Source organism: Tauraco erythrolophus, chromosome 5, assembly GCF_009769465.1.
Source record: "Tauraco erythrolophus isolate bTauEry1 chromosome 5, bTauEry1.pri, whole genome shotgun sequence".
Lineage (NCBI taxonomy): Eukaryota > Metazoa > Chordata > Aves > Musophagiformes > Musophagidae > Tauraco > Tauraco erythrolophus.
The window spans coordinates 41,395,841-41,413,394 of NC_141469.1; the positions used below are offsets into that span (position 1 = coordinate 41,395,841).

The following is a 17,554-nucleotide window of genomic DNA, read 5'->3' on the forward strand; positions in this document are numbered from 1 at the left end:
GGTCTTCCTCCACCTTGTCCAGGGTCACATTCTCCTCCACGCTTCCATGGGAATGAACCAGCAAAGGCAACGAGAAGATTGTGTTTAGCATATGTGACCCAAATTAGGCAATACTTCAGGGAAGAGTTTTCTTTGCTAAGGTCTGTATATTGCATTGCCAGTTTCGTAAAGACAGTCAGGTAAATCCAGAAAGTGGAAGAAAGCAAAATAGTCCTCTGATTTTTGCTGAAAGGAGATAAAATGAGTGAAAGAAAAGAAACGTCTAAGGTTCAGAAAGCAGAGGAATGTTTGCTCTCATGACAGTTAAAAGTGTACAAAAATACAGGCATGAGATGGAAATATTATTTTTCAATTGTGTAAATTGCACAAATAGATCAACTCTGTGATTTAAAAGATAATTGAGAGATCAATTGTGCAAATAAAGCAATAATTCATAAAGGTTAGTAAAAAGCTCTGTTCAAGGAAGAATTGCTTCCGTTCCATGTCCACCTCTTGTGCTTTTAAACTTAATTATATTTTTCACGTACCCTGTTGTAAGTTGAATATTTTGACTGCATTTTAATCAGCACTGCTTTGTTTGCCACAGATCATGGCTCCCTGGCCTGAAGTAGAAAAGCCTGAAACCAATAACTATATTGGGGACTCTTCCAAGCAAAACCAGAACATGGCTGGGAAAGAAGGAGAAAATCACAAAGGTAATGTGTGCTCACCTTTAAGTTACAGAAATATGTACATTTTGTGGCTCCTTGGAGAAGATAGAAATCAATTAATTCAGTTTTTTAATGTTCTATTTTATCAGGCAACGTGGCTTCACTTGGAAATAAAGGGGAAATTCAACCTGCGTTTTCCACAATAGCCTTGATAGATGAGACAAGGCCAGAAGAAGACGACCCATGGGCTCTGCCAGAACTACAGGACACAGGGGTCAAGTGGTCAGGTAGCCATTTCTCAGTAAATAAGTTACCTGCATTTATTTTTCCCATCACTTTTGGTATCTTTGTCTCTGTTATTTTTCTGAAATGATATTTACTGCAGAATCAAACGTAAGATTTGACAAGTTTTCAGAGGTAGGCTTTACAATCTGTCTCACCTTCCCCACCAGTGAATGAAGATATTATATTTAGTCAGTTAAGAATCATCTGGAAATCATATTGCTTACCTTCCTTAAAACATGAGGATATATGGAAAACAATCCAAAGCTAATATGGTTTTATATCCAGGCTCCTATTTGTCTTTCTTTGCTCAGTAAAGACTGTGTAAAACTGAGGATCAATCTCAGACGTCATAAGGCTTTTGTCATATACCAAAAACTTTTGCATAATAAAACTAGCTAAACGAACTACCTACTTCTGCAGTTAAAATGTGATTAAGAACAACATTCTTTCGGGTTTAATCACACACTGGGGTCACAACACTGTCTTTGACTCTGTAGTCTCTACCTGTGTGCTAGACTGTTCCAGAGAGAACACCAGATACATCAAGCGAGTCTTTTATGCATAATGTATTTGTTTTGCAGAATTGGATAGAAAAGGAAAAATCATTCGTGTACTCTACGGGATAGGGAAGTTTGTTATGCTACTTGGATTACTCTACTTGTTCGTGTGTTCTCTGGATGTACTGAGTTCTGCTTTTCAACTGGTAGGAGGTATGAAAATGTCTAAAACATCAAGAATAAAGTATGAATGAGGCAGTAAATTTCATCTGAGTGACTAAATCACAGGTATCACTCTTTGAGAACATTCTTCACAGCTTTATGTGTTGAGATATAGATTCAGAAGGAAGTAGCTCTGATTGAAGGCTGACCTTCGTTTGTTTGAAAGGGCCTTTGTTTCTCAAATTCCAAAGAGTTGTTGATGTAGGGATTATTGGCCCTGATTTCTTAATAAGTTCCTGTTACTTTAGTGACAGTTTACATGAATACATCTGTGCATAAATCTGTTTCATATGAAGGACATTTCAACAATGTGAAATATGAAAATTGAGCTCTTGATCAAAGCATCCAGCACTGAAATGTCCCCCAAATCCTTCGAAGATGAAAACTGTTGAATGCATTTTTTACATTTACCTATCTGCAAGGATTGAATTCTGCTGATGCATTCAGAAGCAGTTATCAGAGAAATACGTGAGCTTCTGTGGAGGTATTTTTGATTTTTGAGAACACAGAAAGCTACAGGAACAGAATTACTCAGGATTACTAAAATAGTTTTTCTTAATGCAGTAACCAAAAATATCAAGGCAGAAATAGCATTTAAATCTATGCATGTGTGGTTTTTTGTCCTACGGTCTTTCCTGTGATGGCTGTGTTTTTACATGGTTCTCTGCAGAGCTCAGTAGAGCTTGGTCAGTTACTGAAATGAGATAATATAAAGTATTCTCTGTTAACTGAGAAACTTAGAGTTCGGGACCTGAATTTGGATCCCTGGGCTGCATCATCTTGGACATTTTTTGGCTGGCGAGCATGGCTATATATATCAGTGAAATGGTTGATATATATCAATGAAATGGTTGAATGATCTTTAATTAAACGCTCTGATAATTCCTATGGACGTTACCTTTCACTTCCCTCACTCTGAGAATATGTTTTTTGTAGGTAAAGCCGCAGGGGACATTTTTCAAGATGATTCAGTGCTGTCTAATCCTGTTGCGGGATTGGTGATTGGAGTTCTGGTGACTGTTATGGTCCAGAGCTCCAGCACTTCTTCATCCATTGTGGTCAGCATGGTGTCCTCCACGTGTAAGTCTGCTTACAATATCTTCCTAGACATCACTCATTAATCTTGGTCTGGGGTGCAAACAGTCTTACCTGTGTTCAAGTCGTAGAAGCTTTGGGTGTAAGAGTAGAGACTACAGGGAAAGGTTTTCACAGCTATTGCCCTGATATAAAATAAAATTTAAAAAAAGTGGTAGTAGTAGTAGGTCCACAAATGCAATGGAAATCATTGGAAGCCTTGACATTGAGTGCATTGATTTTGGGAGGATCTGCATACTTTTCTCATGTTAGCCAGTTACTGAACTTCCTTTGTTTCTGTGACATCATTTAAAAATTTTGCAGTAAATAGGAAAATGCCTGGGAAAGAAGAGACTTTATCTTACTCTGACCCTCTAACGTGGTGAAAAGGGATGGCCATGGACTGCAGTTTCAATGAGGATCACAAGACTATGGGAGTACCACATTCCCAGGGTCTTCATCAAAGCAAACGTATATGGATTGGAGTGCCTAATCCCAGTGACATCAAGGGCAGTCAGGGTTCCAGTGACATGAACAGATGTTAATTTTCATTGGAGAAAAGAGCTTGCTAATGATCTAATTTTTTCATTCAATGCTTCCTTTTCTGCTTTCTAGTGCTGACTGTTCAATCAGCCATTCCTATCATAATGGGGGCAAACATTGGCACCTCAGTTACAAACACGATTGTGGCACTCATGCAAGCCGGGGACAGGAATGAATTTAGAAGGTATTGTACTTAAACGCTAGAACTGAAAAGTTGCTTTTATTCCTTATTCATAGATTTGCTTCATGTTCCCTATCACTACTACAGCCATTCAACCTTTCTATTGACCAAAACTTGAATGTCTAGTTAAGTCACAAGCACAACCAAGGTATAATGCTATCTAGATGTAAGGATTCTTATACTTGAAGAAAAGCATATTGAATTCCTTTAAAAGTTTCGTGGTTTTATAAGAATCCACCATTTTTAACGAGATCTTGCACAAGGATAAATTTTCAATTGCTCCCACTATACCACCCACCTCTGATTATGTCTTAATTATGGGAGGGCTGTACAAGAAGTTAATATTACAGTATTTTGTTCTACTCTCCTTAAAAGACAATTCGATGTTGAAAGTTTTTTAAGTCTATAGCAAGCAAGAGCTTGTAACTGTAGAGAAATTAAGTGTTCTGGCTGTCAAATATGTATAGAGACAACTCAGACTACCACTTGACATTATCACTGAGAGAGCTGATGGTTTACTGGAATGGGCAGTAAACTTGGGAGGCATTTAAGACTTTAGTACCTTGTCATTTATGGCACATCAGATGTGTGAAATCATAGAATCATAGAATGGTTTGGGTTGGAAGGGACCTTAAAGATCATCTCATTTCACCCCACTGCCACAGGCAGGGGCACTTGCCACTAAATCATGTTGCTCAAGGCCTCATCCAACCTGGCCTTGAACACTTCCAGCCACAACTTCTCTTGACAACCTGCTCCAGTATCTCACCACCCTCAGAGTGAAGAATTTCTTCCTTATCTCTCATAGAAATCTACCCTCTTTCAGTTTAAAGCCATTGCCCCTTGTCCTATCACTACATGCTCTTGTAAAAACTCCCTCTCCAGCTTTCTTGTAGGCCCCCTTTAGAGGGTCTTAGCAAGACTGCTAAAAGGTCTCCTTGGAGCCTTCTCTTCTCCAGGCTGAACAACCCCAACTCTCTCAGCCTGTCTTCATAGGAGAGGTGCTCCAGCACTCTCATCATCTTTGTGGCCTTCCCCTGGACCCGCTCCAACAGCTCCATGTCCTTCTTGTGTTGAGGGCCTCAGAGCTGAAAGTATGTCCTGGTTTCACGTGACAATGCAGTATTCCAGGTGAGGCCTAACAAGAGCAGAGTAGAGGGGCAGAATCACCTCCCTCGACCTGCTGGCCACGCTGCTTTGGATGCAGCCCAGGACACGGTTGGCTTTCTGGGCTGCAAGCACACATTGCCGGCTCATGTTGAGCTTCTCATCAGCTGACATCTCCAAGTCCTTCTCCTCAGAGCTGCTCTCGATCCATTCTCTGCCCAGCCTGTACTTGTGATTGGGATTGGCCAGGCCCATGTGCAGGACCTTGCACTTGACCTTGTTGAACTTCATGAGGTTCTCACAGGCCCACCTCTCCAGCCTGTCAAGGTCCCTCTGGATGGCATCCCTTCCCTCCAGTGTGTCCACCACACCACACAGCTTGATGTCATCAGCAAACTTGCTGAGGGTGCACTCAATCACTAAATCAATAAATATCCCATCAAAAAACATACTTATCCAAAGCCTCTGAAGGAAGAGCTGTGGCTCCTCAGGCTGTGGAGGTGAAGCTAGAGGGATGCCATACAAAAATGGTTTGCAAGAACATGTGAGAGGGCTGCAAAGAGCTGTCTTCCCTCATGAGTCAGGGAGAACAGGTCCCAGAGGCAATGCCTGGCTGAGGATTAAAAATGTATCAAAATACGTGAGAGACAAAACATATGTAGGCTGCACAACCACTTCTTTCTTCAGACAAGTAATTCTGCAGCCTTGTGTAAAGGATCACTTTTGCCTTTTCTGATTTGTCCTGTTTCACTCACCTGGCTGGCTCTTCCGCTTGGTCAACAGTGTGGAGAAAAAGCTCTATAGCAAAGGAGTCATCCTCTATGACCCTAGAAATGAAATGATTGCCATCTTGAAATGGGCTTCATCCTCACTTCTATGATTTCATATTTAATTGATGTTGTGCACATGTTGTTTAATTAAAAGCAGCTCGTTTTTTTAATTTCTTCATGCAGGGCCTTTGCTGGGGCAACAATCCATGACTTCTTTAATTGGCTTGCTGTGTTTGCGCTGTTGCCCATTGAAGTTATTTCTGGCTATCTTTACCATCTCACCAATGCTATAGTTGAGTCCTTTCATCTTGAAAGTGGTGAGGACGCCCCTGAGCTACTGAAAGTTATCACAGACCCCTTTACGAAGCTCATCGTTGAGGTAAGCTCTTTCTCTCGTCAAGGAAGCTGCTTACTTGGTTCAGTCACAGCCGACTGAAGTGCTCTGAATATGGGATGGGGGCTCCCACTCGCTTCTCTGTGTCCTCGGGGTGAAGCTCATTAGCAGATGGATTCTTCTTTTTATTTGCATTTCATAAACCCCAGCTCTATATTTCCTATTTCCCTCACATTTCACCTTGATGATGACAGACCTAGCTAGGAGGACTGGGAAGGCAGGTGTGGACAAACACAGCCACGTGAGATGGATGGGATGGCAGCCTGTTGCCTAGACATTGGCCCATAGTACCACCAGAGACAACCTAGCACATCCAGAACATCTGCATAGAACCTGAAGAGACGACACTGAAATGATGAGAAACACACACATCTAGACGGGCAGCTGGAGGCCAGGGGAATTGCGCACAGCTCCTAAAATGACAGTAAATGCATTTGGACAGTTGTGCCAATATAGTTGTTTAAATAGAAAAGGTGATATGAGGTGGCGGATGATTTGAGGAGAATAAGTCGCAGTGTTTGTACGTGTAGAGTTGCACCTTTTTCTGGGAGTAAACTCCCTCCTACTTGTTGGGCAGCAGCTCCAGCATTAGAGGTGGTCATGGAAGCTTTACATAGTTGAGCTTCCAAAGGGAGTTATTTGAGTAGAACTGAACAGAAGTATGTGGTGCAAGTTGGAATAATGTGAGTTTTTTTTCTTCTTTTGTTTTTCTAAGCTTGATAAATCAGTAATAAACGCAATTGCTACAAATGATGAATCAGCAAAAAACAAAAGCCTGTTAAAGATTTGGTGTGTAACTGAAACCAATGTGGTGAGTATCATGTTAAATTCATTGTCAGGTTCCTCAGGAAGCATATTACTGAACTGTGGCTGACACTCCTTATCATAGGATTGTGAAATGAGTTTTTTTTTAATGAGTATTTTTTTTTGCAGCAGAAAAAGAATGAAAACAATTTAATGTAGTTTTTGCTCCATGTAAACAAAGGATGTCATACCAGTGGTGAGCTTGACCTGCTGGCTTTTGGTACCATGCAGGCCCTTGCTTATCAGAACTGGTGGTTTGAAGCCAAGCCTTTTATTCCTTTCGCATCCAAATGCCTTCAAACCCCAATACACCTACCAACCCCCTGAAAGTGGAAAAAATCTGCAATATAGGCCAAAGAAAATATCTTTTTGTCCACTGTTTATCTATTGATCTACCCAGCTTTAGTCTTACGTGTGTTAGGGTGATCTGGTGGCAGCTGGTTATTTGCAGCTTTCCTGGAAAGGTGCCCTCGGAGAAAGCCTCTGTGGGACTGCGTCCCATTGTTCTTCACTCAAGCAACGCTGCAGCTTGAAGGAATCTGTTGCCCAGATCGACACCAATGAGTATTTTGGTAAACTGTGGAGTGTTTGGTTTCTGTTGTTCAGCTAACTAACAATTAGCGCATTTAATATCCCTCGGATCTCTAATTAGACAATTCTACTTGTTGCTGTGTATAGAAAAGTAATTCCTGAAGTCCTGAGGCAGAAGATACTTAAGGACACACAGCAGAGATTAAAATTAATTTTGGAGGAGCCAGGCTCCTATTGAATGACGATCTGGATGGCCAGTGAAACGCTAGCTGGGGAGATAGTGCCAGGAGCAGAGCTGTGCTAACATGAAGCTCTGCTCAGGTTACGCTGCTGAGGGGCTGGGTATTTCAGCTCAGGGCAGGTATAATGCTGGGGCACCTGTACTGGTCTTGGGCCCCAGCCTGCACTTGGCTACCCCTTCACCGTACTTCCCCAGGCAGGAACAGCATACTGCTCAGTGAGGTCTGAGCCCCTAAGTCCTATAGTCCCCTACTCTTAGAAAACAAGTAACTACACAGAAAGTGTAGGCTGAGGGTTACGTTTCCATATACACAATTTCTTTCTGTGCTTAATGATATTTTGGCTGTGTAACTATAGCCCAAGCCTATAGTCAAACTACAAAAAACACATGAAACCCCTACAAACTTGACTCAAACTTGGTGGGAGAAGAGGCAGATCATTTAAATGATTTACATCTCTATTGGGTTAAACTCATTTCTGGCAAAAATGATGAAACGGACTTATGGCATGGATAATACATGCAGACCCTCACGTTTAAAGCAAAACATAAGGATAAATATTTTGATCTAATGAAGCTGCTTTGAAACTCAGATGTCTGAAAAAAAATCAGGAAGGCGAGAAACAAGGTGATGTTGTGTTTGTGAAGGCTGACGTGTTGAGGAGGCCACCAGGCTCTCTCTGAAGATATGAGGTCACTGGACCCAGCCCCAGCTTTGCTCATCTGCATCAGATGGAGGGGGAATGCAAATGCAGGTGTCTGCAGGCAGTGCCCAGCAAGAAAACAGGATTCTTCTTTTCCTGTTTGTGCAAAAGATAATAATTTGAACATGTCTTAAAGATACCTCCTGTTCAGCAATGTGTTTCAGAGCCCATTTGGCCATTAACTGCTCTTGTGGGGAAGGACAGTTCAGTCAGCAAACTCTTTCTTAATCTTCATAAGGACTTATGGACTTAGTGCCAGAATGCAGCGTGGCTGAGCTAGGAGCTCTTACAATGAAGATCCTATTGCAAATTCAAGTTTAGCTCAGTAATACTAATGATAATCATGGTGCTAGTAATTAGCTCTTAGATAGCGTTTGAGCTTTAAAAAGGAAAGCAGTAGCTGCCCTTCTGTTTCTACAGACAGGAAAATGGAGACACAGAAGGTCAGCGTGAGCAGCTTGTGCTCATCCAGCAGCAGAAGCTGCGCTAGTATTGTAGCATGCTGAATCACAGTCCTGGGCAGTACTCACCAGTCCATTAATTGCAGTTAAGATGACAGTAAGAAGGTCTGTCTTTGACCCAGGGAAGCTGTGGCCCTGGCTGGAAAAGGAATGTCAGTGTCCCCCAGCTGCAGCCAGACATGAACCTCATTCCACAAACCCTGACATCAGTAGTTAAGGTTCTTATCTACTGATCACTTGGTGCTATGGTTATTACAATGCAGAAGGTTTGGGGGATATTTTGGTCTTTAAATGTCTGGATCGACTTGGGTAACAGCACAACCATTTACTTTAAGAATGTAAAAAATTTTGCCCTGTCGTTAACGTGGTGCCAGCTTACACTCCAGTTTACAAATCTGCCTTTAGTTGATGAATGCTTGGTTGTAGTAAAAACCCAGAACTTTGACTGAACTACTTGCTTTGTCTGGCAATCTCTAGACACTGCAGAATGTCACCATTCCACCTTCAGAAAACTGCACATCTCCTGACCTTTGCTGGACTGAGGGAAACGTAACATGGACCATCAAGAATGTAACTGAAACAGAATATATCAGTAAATGTAAGTTGGAGAACTATTTCTCCTTTGGCAGTATCTTTTCAAATGTATATAGCTTTCTAATGGTGTCAACAGACCACTCTGGAGGTATATAGAGAGGCACTCGCCTGTACCTGGATACAAGGTATGACTGTGGGTGCAGTCAGAGCAGCCCCTGCTCTGTTATAGCTACACAGCTGGAGTTACCAGCAGCATCATGGTATCTGGCTGCAGATGGATCTCTTTCCATGCTCCCTGACATCAGTAATTTAGGTCTTTCAGTATCATGTCACCTTCGATGTCCAGGTGACTTGGAGCTTCAGTTACTTTGCTGCAATGTTTGCTCGGATATCTCCACCCCTACGCATACCCTTCAGGACTTTCAGCGGCCCTTCTCAGATGCACAGTCACTGCTGGGAAGAGCCAACCCATCATCCGGCTCAGAGCACACAAAAATTTCCTCACACCATTATATTCCTCTCCCTTGCAGAGGGTCCCCACCTCCTGCCTGTCCCATAGGGCTGCCCACTGGGTATTTTATGAGCATATCCATACAAGAACCCCTCTAGCCCACCTCAGACATGACTTTCGTGGAGCAAGGCAGGTGGCATTTCCACTCTTTTCCTTCTCTCTTCAAGCCGTGTGTGCTTTGTTCCCGTTTTCATGGATGAAAACAAGAGCTAGGCTTGAGATCAGAAGCAAAAACATAGCTAGGCCAATTCATTTTCCTTTTCTTTTTCAGGCCGGCATCTCTTTGCAAACACAAACCTGCCTGATCTTGCCATCGGTCTCATCCTTCTGGCTCTGTCCCTGCTCGTTCTGTGCTCCTGTTTGGTGATGATCGTTAAGCTATTAAACTCTGTGCTTAAAGGACAAGTGGCGAGCGTTATCAAGAAGACAATCAACACTGGTAAGTATCTGCTTTTCCTGAAGATTGTTTTCAGGAAAGACAAGGACACTGAGCACGTTTATTGATATCTCCCCTTCTGGCAAATATTATAGAATAGTTTAAAGAAAACGGTGTTAAACCAAAATCACTCTCCCCCCAACATTTTTTCTCCCAAGCATGTTATTTTCTTTCTTTTAAAAATCTATTAGCCAACAGCTTGCCTGAGAACTGCAGCAGATTAACAGCAACAGAGACCAAAGTCCAGGCTCGGTTTCTTGATGTATAATCATTAGCTGTTAGAAATGTAATGTTCCCGTCCTCAAAAGATAGCGCTGAAGTGCTGAGAGCGTGATTGCCTGCTCTGGCACAGAGCCTGCATGTCTCTTCTAAAGTAAGCTGAAAAAAAGTTTGTAGTGATTAATGATCTAATTCCCTTTGCTTGCCCCGTTCCAGTGCTTAACCCTCACTTCAGTAGGATAAGGCAGCCCTGAATAGTGGTACTTTGTGTCTTTCCGTATTCTCCAGTTGTTTTTTCAGCCTGGACCCACTGAGTGCAAATGTCATTGTTTTTTTTTTCACTTAACTGCTTTTTCTTCATCCTCCCTTAGACAGAGCAGTTAGAACTTGTAGCAGAGAAAAGCAGTCCTGGCACATCTCTGGTTGTGGTTGAAGAGAGAAGAAATGGGGAAGGCAACAAAGTGGTCCCCATGCTGTTTTCTCTTCTCCCGGGCAAAGAACACTGCTCAAATCAAAACTGAGGGGTAGAAAGTAACCAGCTGCTGGTTACTGTTCATTTGTGATCTATTCTGATCTAGTCCTCACTTCCTGACTCACTCATAAATCTGCAGATGACAGGGAACCATTGTGCATAGTTTTTCTAATCACTGTGATTAGCTTTTCTTTGCAAGAGTTAAAGAGTGAGTTTTTACGAGGTGATCTGCTTGAAACTAGTTAGAACAAACAACCTGATTTTCTCAGGATGATCTTCAGAGCTTTCTGAAGATCACATCCAGGCAGTGGTGGTCTGGTTGCTGAAACCAAAGCACTCAAGACACCTAGAAGGTTTTGTGTTGACCTCTGTGGAAACATTTCTGGTACCTAATTGTACCACAACATATATGCTACCCTGGACAAATGTTTACCTTGTCTAGTATCTGTCTCAAAGTGTATCCAGTGGTGGAAGGCTGGAGAGGCAGTACAGCGAACAGGGTAATTTAGAGCAGTGGAACTGACTCTGACCAAAAATCGTCATCTAAGAGACAATATATCTACATTTGAAATGCTTAATAGTCTTTTCACTGCTGTGTTACTGTTACGTAGAGCATCCTGTTAACCTAAAGACAATGTTCTCCCTCTATTTTTTTAGATTTTCCATTTCCTTTTACTTGGCTAGCGGGATACCTGGCTATGCTTGCAGGGGCTGGTATGACCTTCGTTGTCCAAAGTAGTTCTGTTTTCACATCTGCTATTACACCACTTGTCGGTAAGTTATCAATACTATATTATTTATCCCCATGGGATTACCCCTATTCTTTATCTACCTATTTGACACTGTCCCGTATGATATCCTTGGCTCTGAATTGGAGAGACATGGTTTGACGGATGGACCACTCCTTCAATAAGGAATTGGCTGGATGGTCGCACTCAAAGAGTTGTGGTCAACAGCTTGATGTCCAAGTGGAGACCAGTGATGAGTGGCATTCCTCAGGGATTGTTATTGGGGCTGGTGCTGTTTAACATTGACGTGGACAATGGGATTGAGTGCATCCTCACCAAGTTTGCTGACAACACCAAGTTGTGGGGTGTGTTTGACACGCTAGAGGGAAGGGATGCCATTCAGAGGGATCTTGACAGGATCGAGATGTGGGCCCGTGCAAACCTCATGAAGTTCCACAGGGCCAAGTGCAAGATCCTGCACATAGGTCGGGGCAATCTCAAGCATAAATACAGGCTGGATGCAGAATGGATCGAGAGCAGCACAGAGGAGAAGGACCTGGGAGGGTTGATTGATGAGAAGAGCAGCATAAGCTGGCAATGTTTTCTTGCAGCCCACAAAGGCAACGATACCCTGGGCTGCATCAAAACAAGTGTGGCCAGCAGGTCAAGGGAGGTGATTCTGCCCCTCTGCTCTGCTCTCATGAGGTCCCGCCTGTTGTACTGTGTTCAGCTCTGGGGCTCCCCAACATAAGAAGGACATGGAGCTGTTGGAGCGAGTCAGAGGAGGGCCTCAAAGATGAGGTGATGGCTGGAGCACCTCTCCTCTGAAGACAAGCTGAGAGAGTTGAGGTTGAGAGAGTTGAGGTTGTTCAGCCTGGAGAAGAGAGGGCTCCAAGGAGATCTTCTAGAAGCTTCCCAGTACCTAAAGGGGGTCTAGAAGGAAGCTGGGGAGGGGATTTTTACAAGGGAATGTAGTGATAGGACAAGAGGCAATGGCTTTAAACTGAAAGAGGGGAGATTTGTACTAGACATAAGGAAGAAATTCTTCACTCTGAGGGTGGTGAAACACCAGACCAGGTTGCCCAGAGAAGTTGTGGCTGCCTCATCGCTGGAAGTATTCAAGGCCAGGATGGATGAAGCTTCGAGCAACCTGTTCCTGTGGAAGGTGTCCCTGCCCTTTGCAGGGGGGTGAAATGAGATGATCTTTAAGGTCCCTTCTAATCCAAACCATTCTGTGATTCTATAATTCTATGATTTCACACATCTAGTATACCATAAATGACAAGATACTAAAGTCTCCTACCCCTCCCAAGTTTACTGCTCATCTCTGGTAAGCCATGAGCTCTCAATGGTAACGTCCAGCGGCAGTCTAAGAGTTGTCACTGTACATATTTCACAGCCAGAATACATAATTTCTCTACAGTTGACAGCTCTTTGTTACTGTAGACTTAAAAAACTTTCAACGTTGAATTATCTTTTAAGGAAAGTAGACTGAAATACTGTGGTATTAACTTCTGTACAGCCCTCCCATAGCCCATGGCGGGGGGGTTGGAACTAAATGATCTTTAAGGTCCTTTCCAACCTAAACCATTCTATGATTCTATGGTTCTATGTTTTATCTTCTCCATCTGCCTACATTTATCCCATAGAATCATAGAATGGTTAGGGCTGGAACGGACCTTCAAAGGTCATCTAGTCCAACCCCCCTGCAAGGAACAGGGATATCTCCAACTAGATCAGGTTGCTCAGGGCCTCGTCCAACCTGGGCTTGAACGTCTCCAGGGTTGGAGCATCCACCACCTCTCTGGGCAACCTGTTCCAGTGTTCTACAACTCTCATGGTAAAAAATATTTTCCTAATATCCAACCTGAATCTACCTCCCTCTATTTTAAAACCATTACCCCTTGTCCTATCACAACTGGCCCTCCTGAACAGCCTCTCCCCATCTTTCTTGTAGGCCCCCTTGAGGTACTGGAAGACCGCTATAAGGTCACCCCGGAGCCTCCTCTTCTCCAGGCTGAACAGCCCCAACTCTTTCAGCCTGTCCTCATAGGAAAGGTGCTCCAGCCCTCTTATCATCTTCGTGGCCCTCCTCTGGAACCTCTCCAACTGGTCCATGTCCTTCTTATGTTGGGGACTCCAGAACTGGATGCAATACTCCAAGTGAGGTCTCACGAGGGCAGAGTAGAGGGGGAGAATCACCTCCCTCGACCTGCTGGCCACGCTCCTCTTGATGCAGCCCAGGATGCGGTTGGCCTTCTGCGCCGCAAGAGCACATTGCCGGCTCATATTGAGCTTCTCGTCCACCATATCTGGGGCTAAACAGTAGCCCGTTTTGTTACCCAGTGACCCCTCCTCAGTCAAGAAGGAGAATCAGGAAAAGGAAAGAAGACCCTTGGGCTGAGATAAGAACTATTTAATAATTGAAATAAAATAAAATAAAGTGGATAATAATAATAATAATAATCACACATACATACAGACAGACAAGTGATGTACAGTGCAATTGCTCACCACTCCTTGACCAATGTCCAGCCCATTCTCAGCTAGCAATCCCAGAGCAGGAAAATCCTGCAACTTCAATCCCAGAACAGAGAGAGTAGACCTCAGGAGCAGAATGATGGACGAGACCCTCCTGGGACAGTGACCATTGAGAAAGAGAGGCCATCTCCAACAAACTTTTCAATTTATAGTGGTTATGATGTTACATGGTATGGAATACTCATTTGCCAATTTAGGTGTCCACTACCCTAGCCACACTCCCCCCAGGTTCTTGGACATCTTGGTTGTCAGTCAAAACAAGTTGAAAAGTCCTTGATCACTATGGATACCTACATATCACGACTGGCTGCGAACTAAAACAAAGTGTCCCATCAACTTTGTTCTCACCAAATTGGGTGCTGCAGTCTTGTTAAAAATGCAGCTTACTTTAGAAATGCAGCTTCTCTCAGCAGAAAGTTGATTCTATGATTCTATCCCAGCGAAACCAGGACACCATCATTCTGAAACCACTCAGTCCTGTTTCTTTTCTCCTAGGTATCGGCGTTATAAGCATCGAGCGCTCTTATCCCCTTACCTTAGGAGCTAACATTGGCACAACCACGACAGCTATACTTGCAGCTTTAGCAAGTCCGGGGAGTACATTAAAATATTCATTACAGGTCAGTATAAACCAATGTTTCCTTGACCTCATTTAGAAGTAGCAACTTTTCTGAAGAAAAACCTGACAAAATTGGCTCTGATGTAAATATGCCATGGATGTCATATCTGATTTTTGCATGTGCTGTTAATGACAGCTCATTCATTTCAACTGCTAGAGCAAAAACCTCTTATTAGACATTCTCAGAATGTCAATATATAGCACAATCTTGCTTTTGCAAATTGGGCTTGATCTGATTGAACTAATTCAGAATTGAGACAGGGTGGGCTACTTGACCCCTAAGTCTGGGGTCTCTGCAGCTTGGAATTCAGCGCCCACATCTCTGACAACCCTCTTTGGTAGTCCCTTATGAGGGTTACTAATTTCCGTACGTTCCCTCCTCAGGACCCTAACTCTGTTCCTGCAGTGTACAGGGACTCCTGAATCCTAAATGAAGGCTGTACAACCCTTAAGACAGCAAGCTGTCTACCTGAGGTTGCAGTGAGCATCACGATGCCTATTTTCTGGTTGTAAATCTAATCTCAGTGGGTTTTATTGAATACTTTGTTGCCACAGACTATCTGAAAAGTAGGCAGCCTGGCTTTGTGCTCCCATTTACCACCGGGTAAAGAACATTCCAGGCAGCAGATAACATTTGAATGAACTCCCTACATCAAAGAGTCAAAAGATAATGAAGTTTCCTTTGCGAATACGATGCATGTTTTTTTACTAGCCACAATAAATCAAGAAAATTACAGAAGTCATTTTATCGTCCTCAGGCATGATAGAGCAGATGTAATCATGAGAAGATGCTATCTTGACCAAGCTCAGATTTCGTGATAACTTGCTGGTTTTGTAACGTATTTTAAAAATAAACCCCTGTACTTTCATATTTACTTTTGTCTGATAACAGTTATAGAATGAAAATAAGATAAAGTGAGCAGGGAATGTACTGTTTTGTTCAGTATATGCTTATTCTGTCTAAGCGACTTCTGAAAGCTTTAGCAAGTAGGTGCCTCTTCACACATATTTTTTTGAAAAACAATTTTGAAGCATGTGAATCAAACGATTACAAAAGACCCAGGCAAAGTCACATTCCAGGAATCTCCTCAACGCCCTTTAAACTTTTAGCTAATTTTTGGAAAATGCCGGTTTGTACCATTAACAATTTCTCAATAGCTTGTATGCAATATCTAGTTTACGTTTCTCATCTTTTCACTGAAAACTTAAGGATGCAGAACCCAATAACAAACAGTTCTCATGTGGTTCTCATGCGGTTCTCATGCCTTTCTAATAACAGGACTGTTTCCTGGTAGTCGTTTGGTTTGTCAGCTTTATTCCTGGTGGACTCCATTTCTTGCAGTTGAAAGCTGCATTTTAAGACTTCTCCGTCTGCGAGGAGATATGCCATTTCGTCTAGGCTTGCCTTGTGTCCAAATGCTGTCCTCTGTTTGTAGATGGTGATTTTTACAATGTGTGAAGTATTACTGAGTCCTTGCTTTGTGCTAGGAAAGGCCTTGCAGTGAAAAAGCATGAAAGACAAGAAAAAAACAGTGGGGAGCAAGAGAAGGGAAACTATGGAGTCTTAGCACCTCTGGAAGTTACTACCATGTGGGTAGGATCATTTAAAGGCATTTTAGCTAATGAACTTCTCAAATGTTTTTGCTTTCAGATTGCCTTGTGCCACTTTTTCTTCAATGTCTCTGGGATTATTCTGTTTTACCCGCTACCTTTTACCCGGCTGCCAATCCGCATGGCCAAGACCTTGGGAAACACAACAGCCAAGTACAGATGGTTTGCTATATTTTATCTTCTCGTATGCTTCTTTCTTTTACCTTTGTTTGTGTTTGGTCTGTCACTGGCAGGCTGGCCAGTCCTTTTGGGTGTTTGCCTTCCCATGTTTGCTCTTTTTGTTGCTGTGATAGTAATTAATATCATGCAGAAGAGGCGGCCACATTCACTGCCTGAGAAGCTCCAAAACTGGGATTTCCTACCCGTCTGGATGCATTCCCTAGAGCCCTGGGACAATATAATTATGGCTTCACTCGCCTTTTGTGGGAAACATTGCTGCGGCTTCTGCAAGTGCTGCAAAGTCAATGCAGAGCAGGAGGGTGCCAAAGACAAGCAACCAAAAACTATGGAGGTTTATGAAAATGCCATTGCAATGGCTGATGAAGAAAGAGGTGGAAGAAGGGCACCAGCTGCAGCTTGTGTTGAGAAAACAGGCACAAACAACACGGCCTTATAGTAGTGAATCTACCCATGTTAGCAGAGATAGAGCATAGGACAGTCAGGCTCTTGAAAACCACCTTGGACAATGCACTGAGGACAGAGTGAAAATTTTGTTAGGTTCCTGCAGCCAGTGATATATCACTCATCAAGGAATGGAGTCAAACAAGCTTGACAGAGTCCCTAGAAAATCTATGATCCGTTGAAAAGCTAATGACAGATTTGCTTGCAGAGGATCTTCTATGTGGTACTTTCATCCAATGCTATCGGTAGCAAACAAAAGCAATCCTGATGTAGTCCCATGAAGAGGGGGATGAAAGGAGTGGCAGTCCATTCAAATCTGATTGAAAAACAAACCAACAAACAATGCACTTGTAGAACAGCCTTTCTGATCTACTGGCTTATTCAGCAGAAGTCACTTTTTAATACCTAAAAAGCTCTGGAAAAGGAAAAAAAGAAAGAAAGAAGAAAAAAAAAGAATCCTAATGTTTTCATTGGCTTGTTTGCAGTGGTGAAAATGGAAAACAGTAGTTTTCCCAGTATGGACAAAATCTATTCTATGTATGTGAAGGAAATTGAAATGCTGGGACATCCTTCAGAAGCTCTGGGAGTTCTTCTCTGGCAAAAGGGTGTGCATAAGCCCATTTTGAGCCCTCTCTGTCTGCTTTAACACTGGGGACAGGAGTTATAATCTTTTACTATCTCAAGCTAAAGACCATAAAAGTAATTGCTGATCCCTCTGCATGCTGAAGGTTAAGCACTGGATTTGGAGACACTGAGTGGCTACCAAAGGGCTAGATGGACTCAGGATGTGGTTGTGTGGCC

At 42.8% G+C, this 17,554-nt stretch overlaps 1 protein-coding gene across 1 annotated transcript; it reads left to right on the plus strand.

Annotated features, from left to right (window-relative positions):
- Positions 1-589: 589 nt before the first annotated feature.
- On the plus strand, positions 590-16,748 carry SLC34A2 (solute carrier family 34 member 2). The gene is made up of 12 exons (XM_086612102.1): positions 590-695; positions 800-937; positions 1,517-1,645; positions 2,591-2,734; positions 3,344-3,455; positions 5,513-5,708; positions 6,439-6,534; positions 8,939-9,059; positions 9,778-9,945; positions 11,291-11,407; positions 14,398-14,522; positions 16,173-16,748. Exons 1-12 carry the CDS (start codon positions 590-592, stop codon positions 16,746-16,748), a joined length of 2,028 nt encoding a protein of 675 aa, XP_086468228.1.
- Positions 16,749-17,554: the final 806 nt, after the last annotated feature.

Bases quoted from the DNA above. Each gene is read 5' to 3' on its own strand.
- SLC34A2 (XM_086612102.1), top strand. From the start codon at position 590: ATGGCTCCCTGGCCTGAAGTAGAAAAGCCTGAAACCAATAACTATATT. The intron at 938-1,516 runs GTAGCCATTTCT...TTTGTTTTGCAG, and splicing joins CACAGGGGTCAAGTGGTCAG to AATTGGATAGAAAAGGAAAA. The intron at 5,709-6,438 runs GTAAGCTCTTTC...TGTTTTTCTAAG, and splicing joins TTACGAAGCTCATCGTTGAG to CTTGATAAATCAGTAATAAA.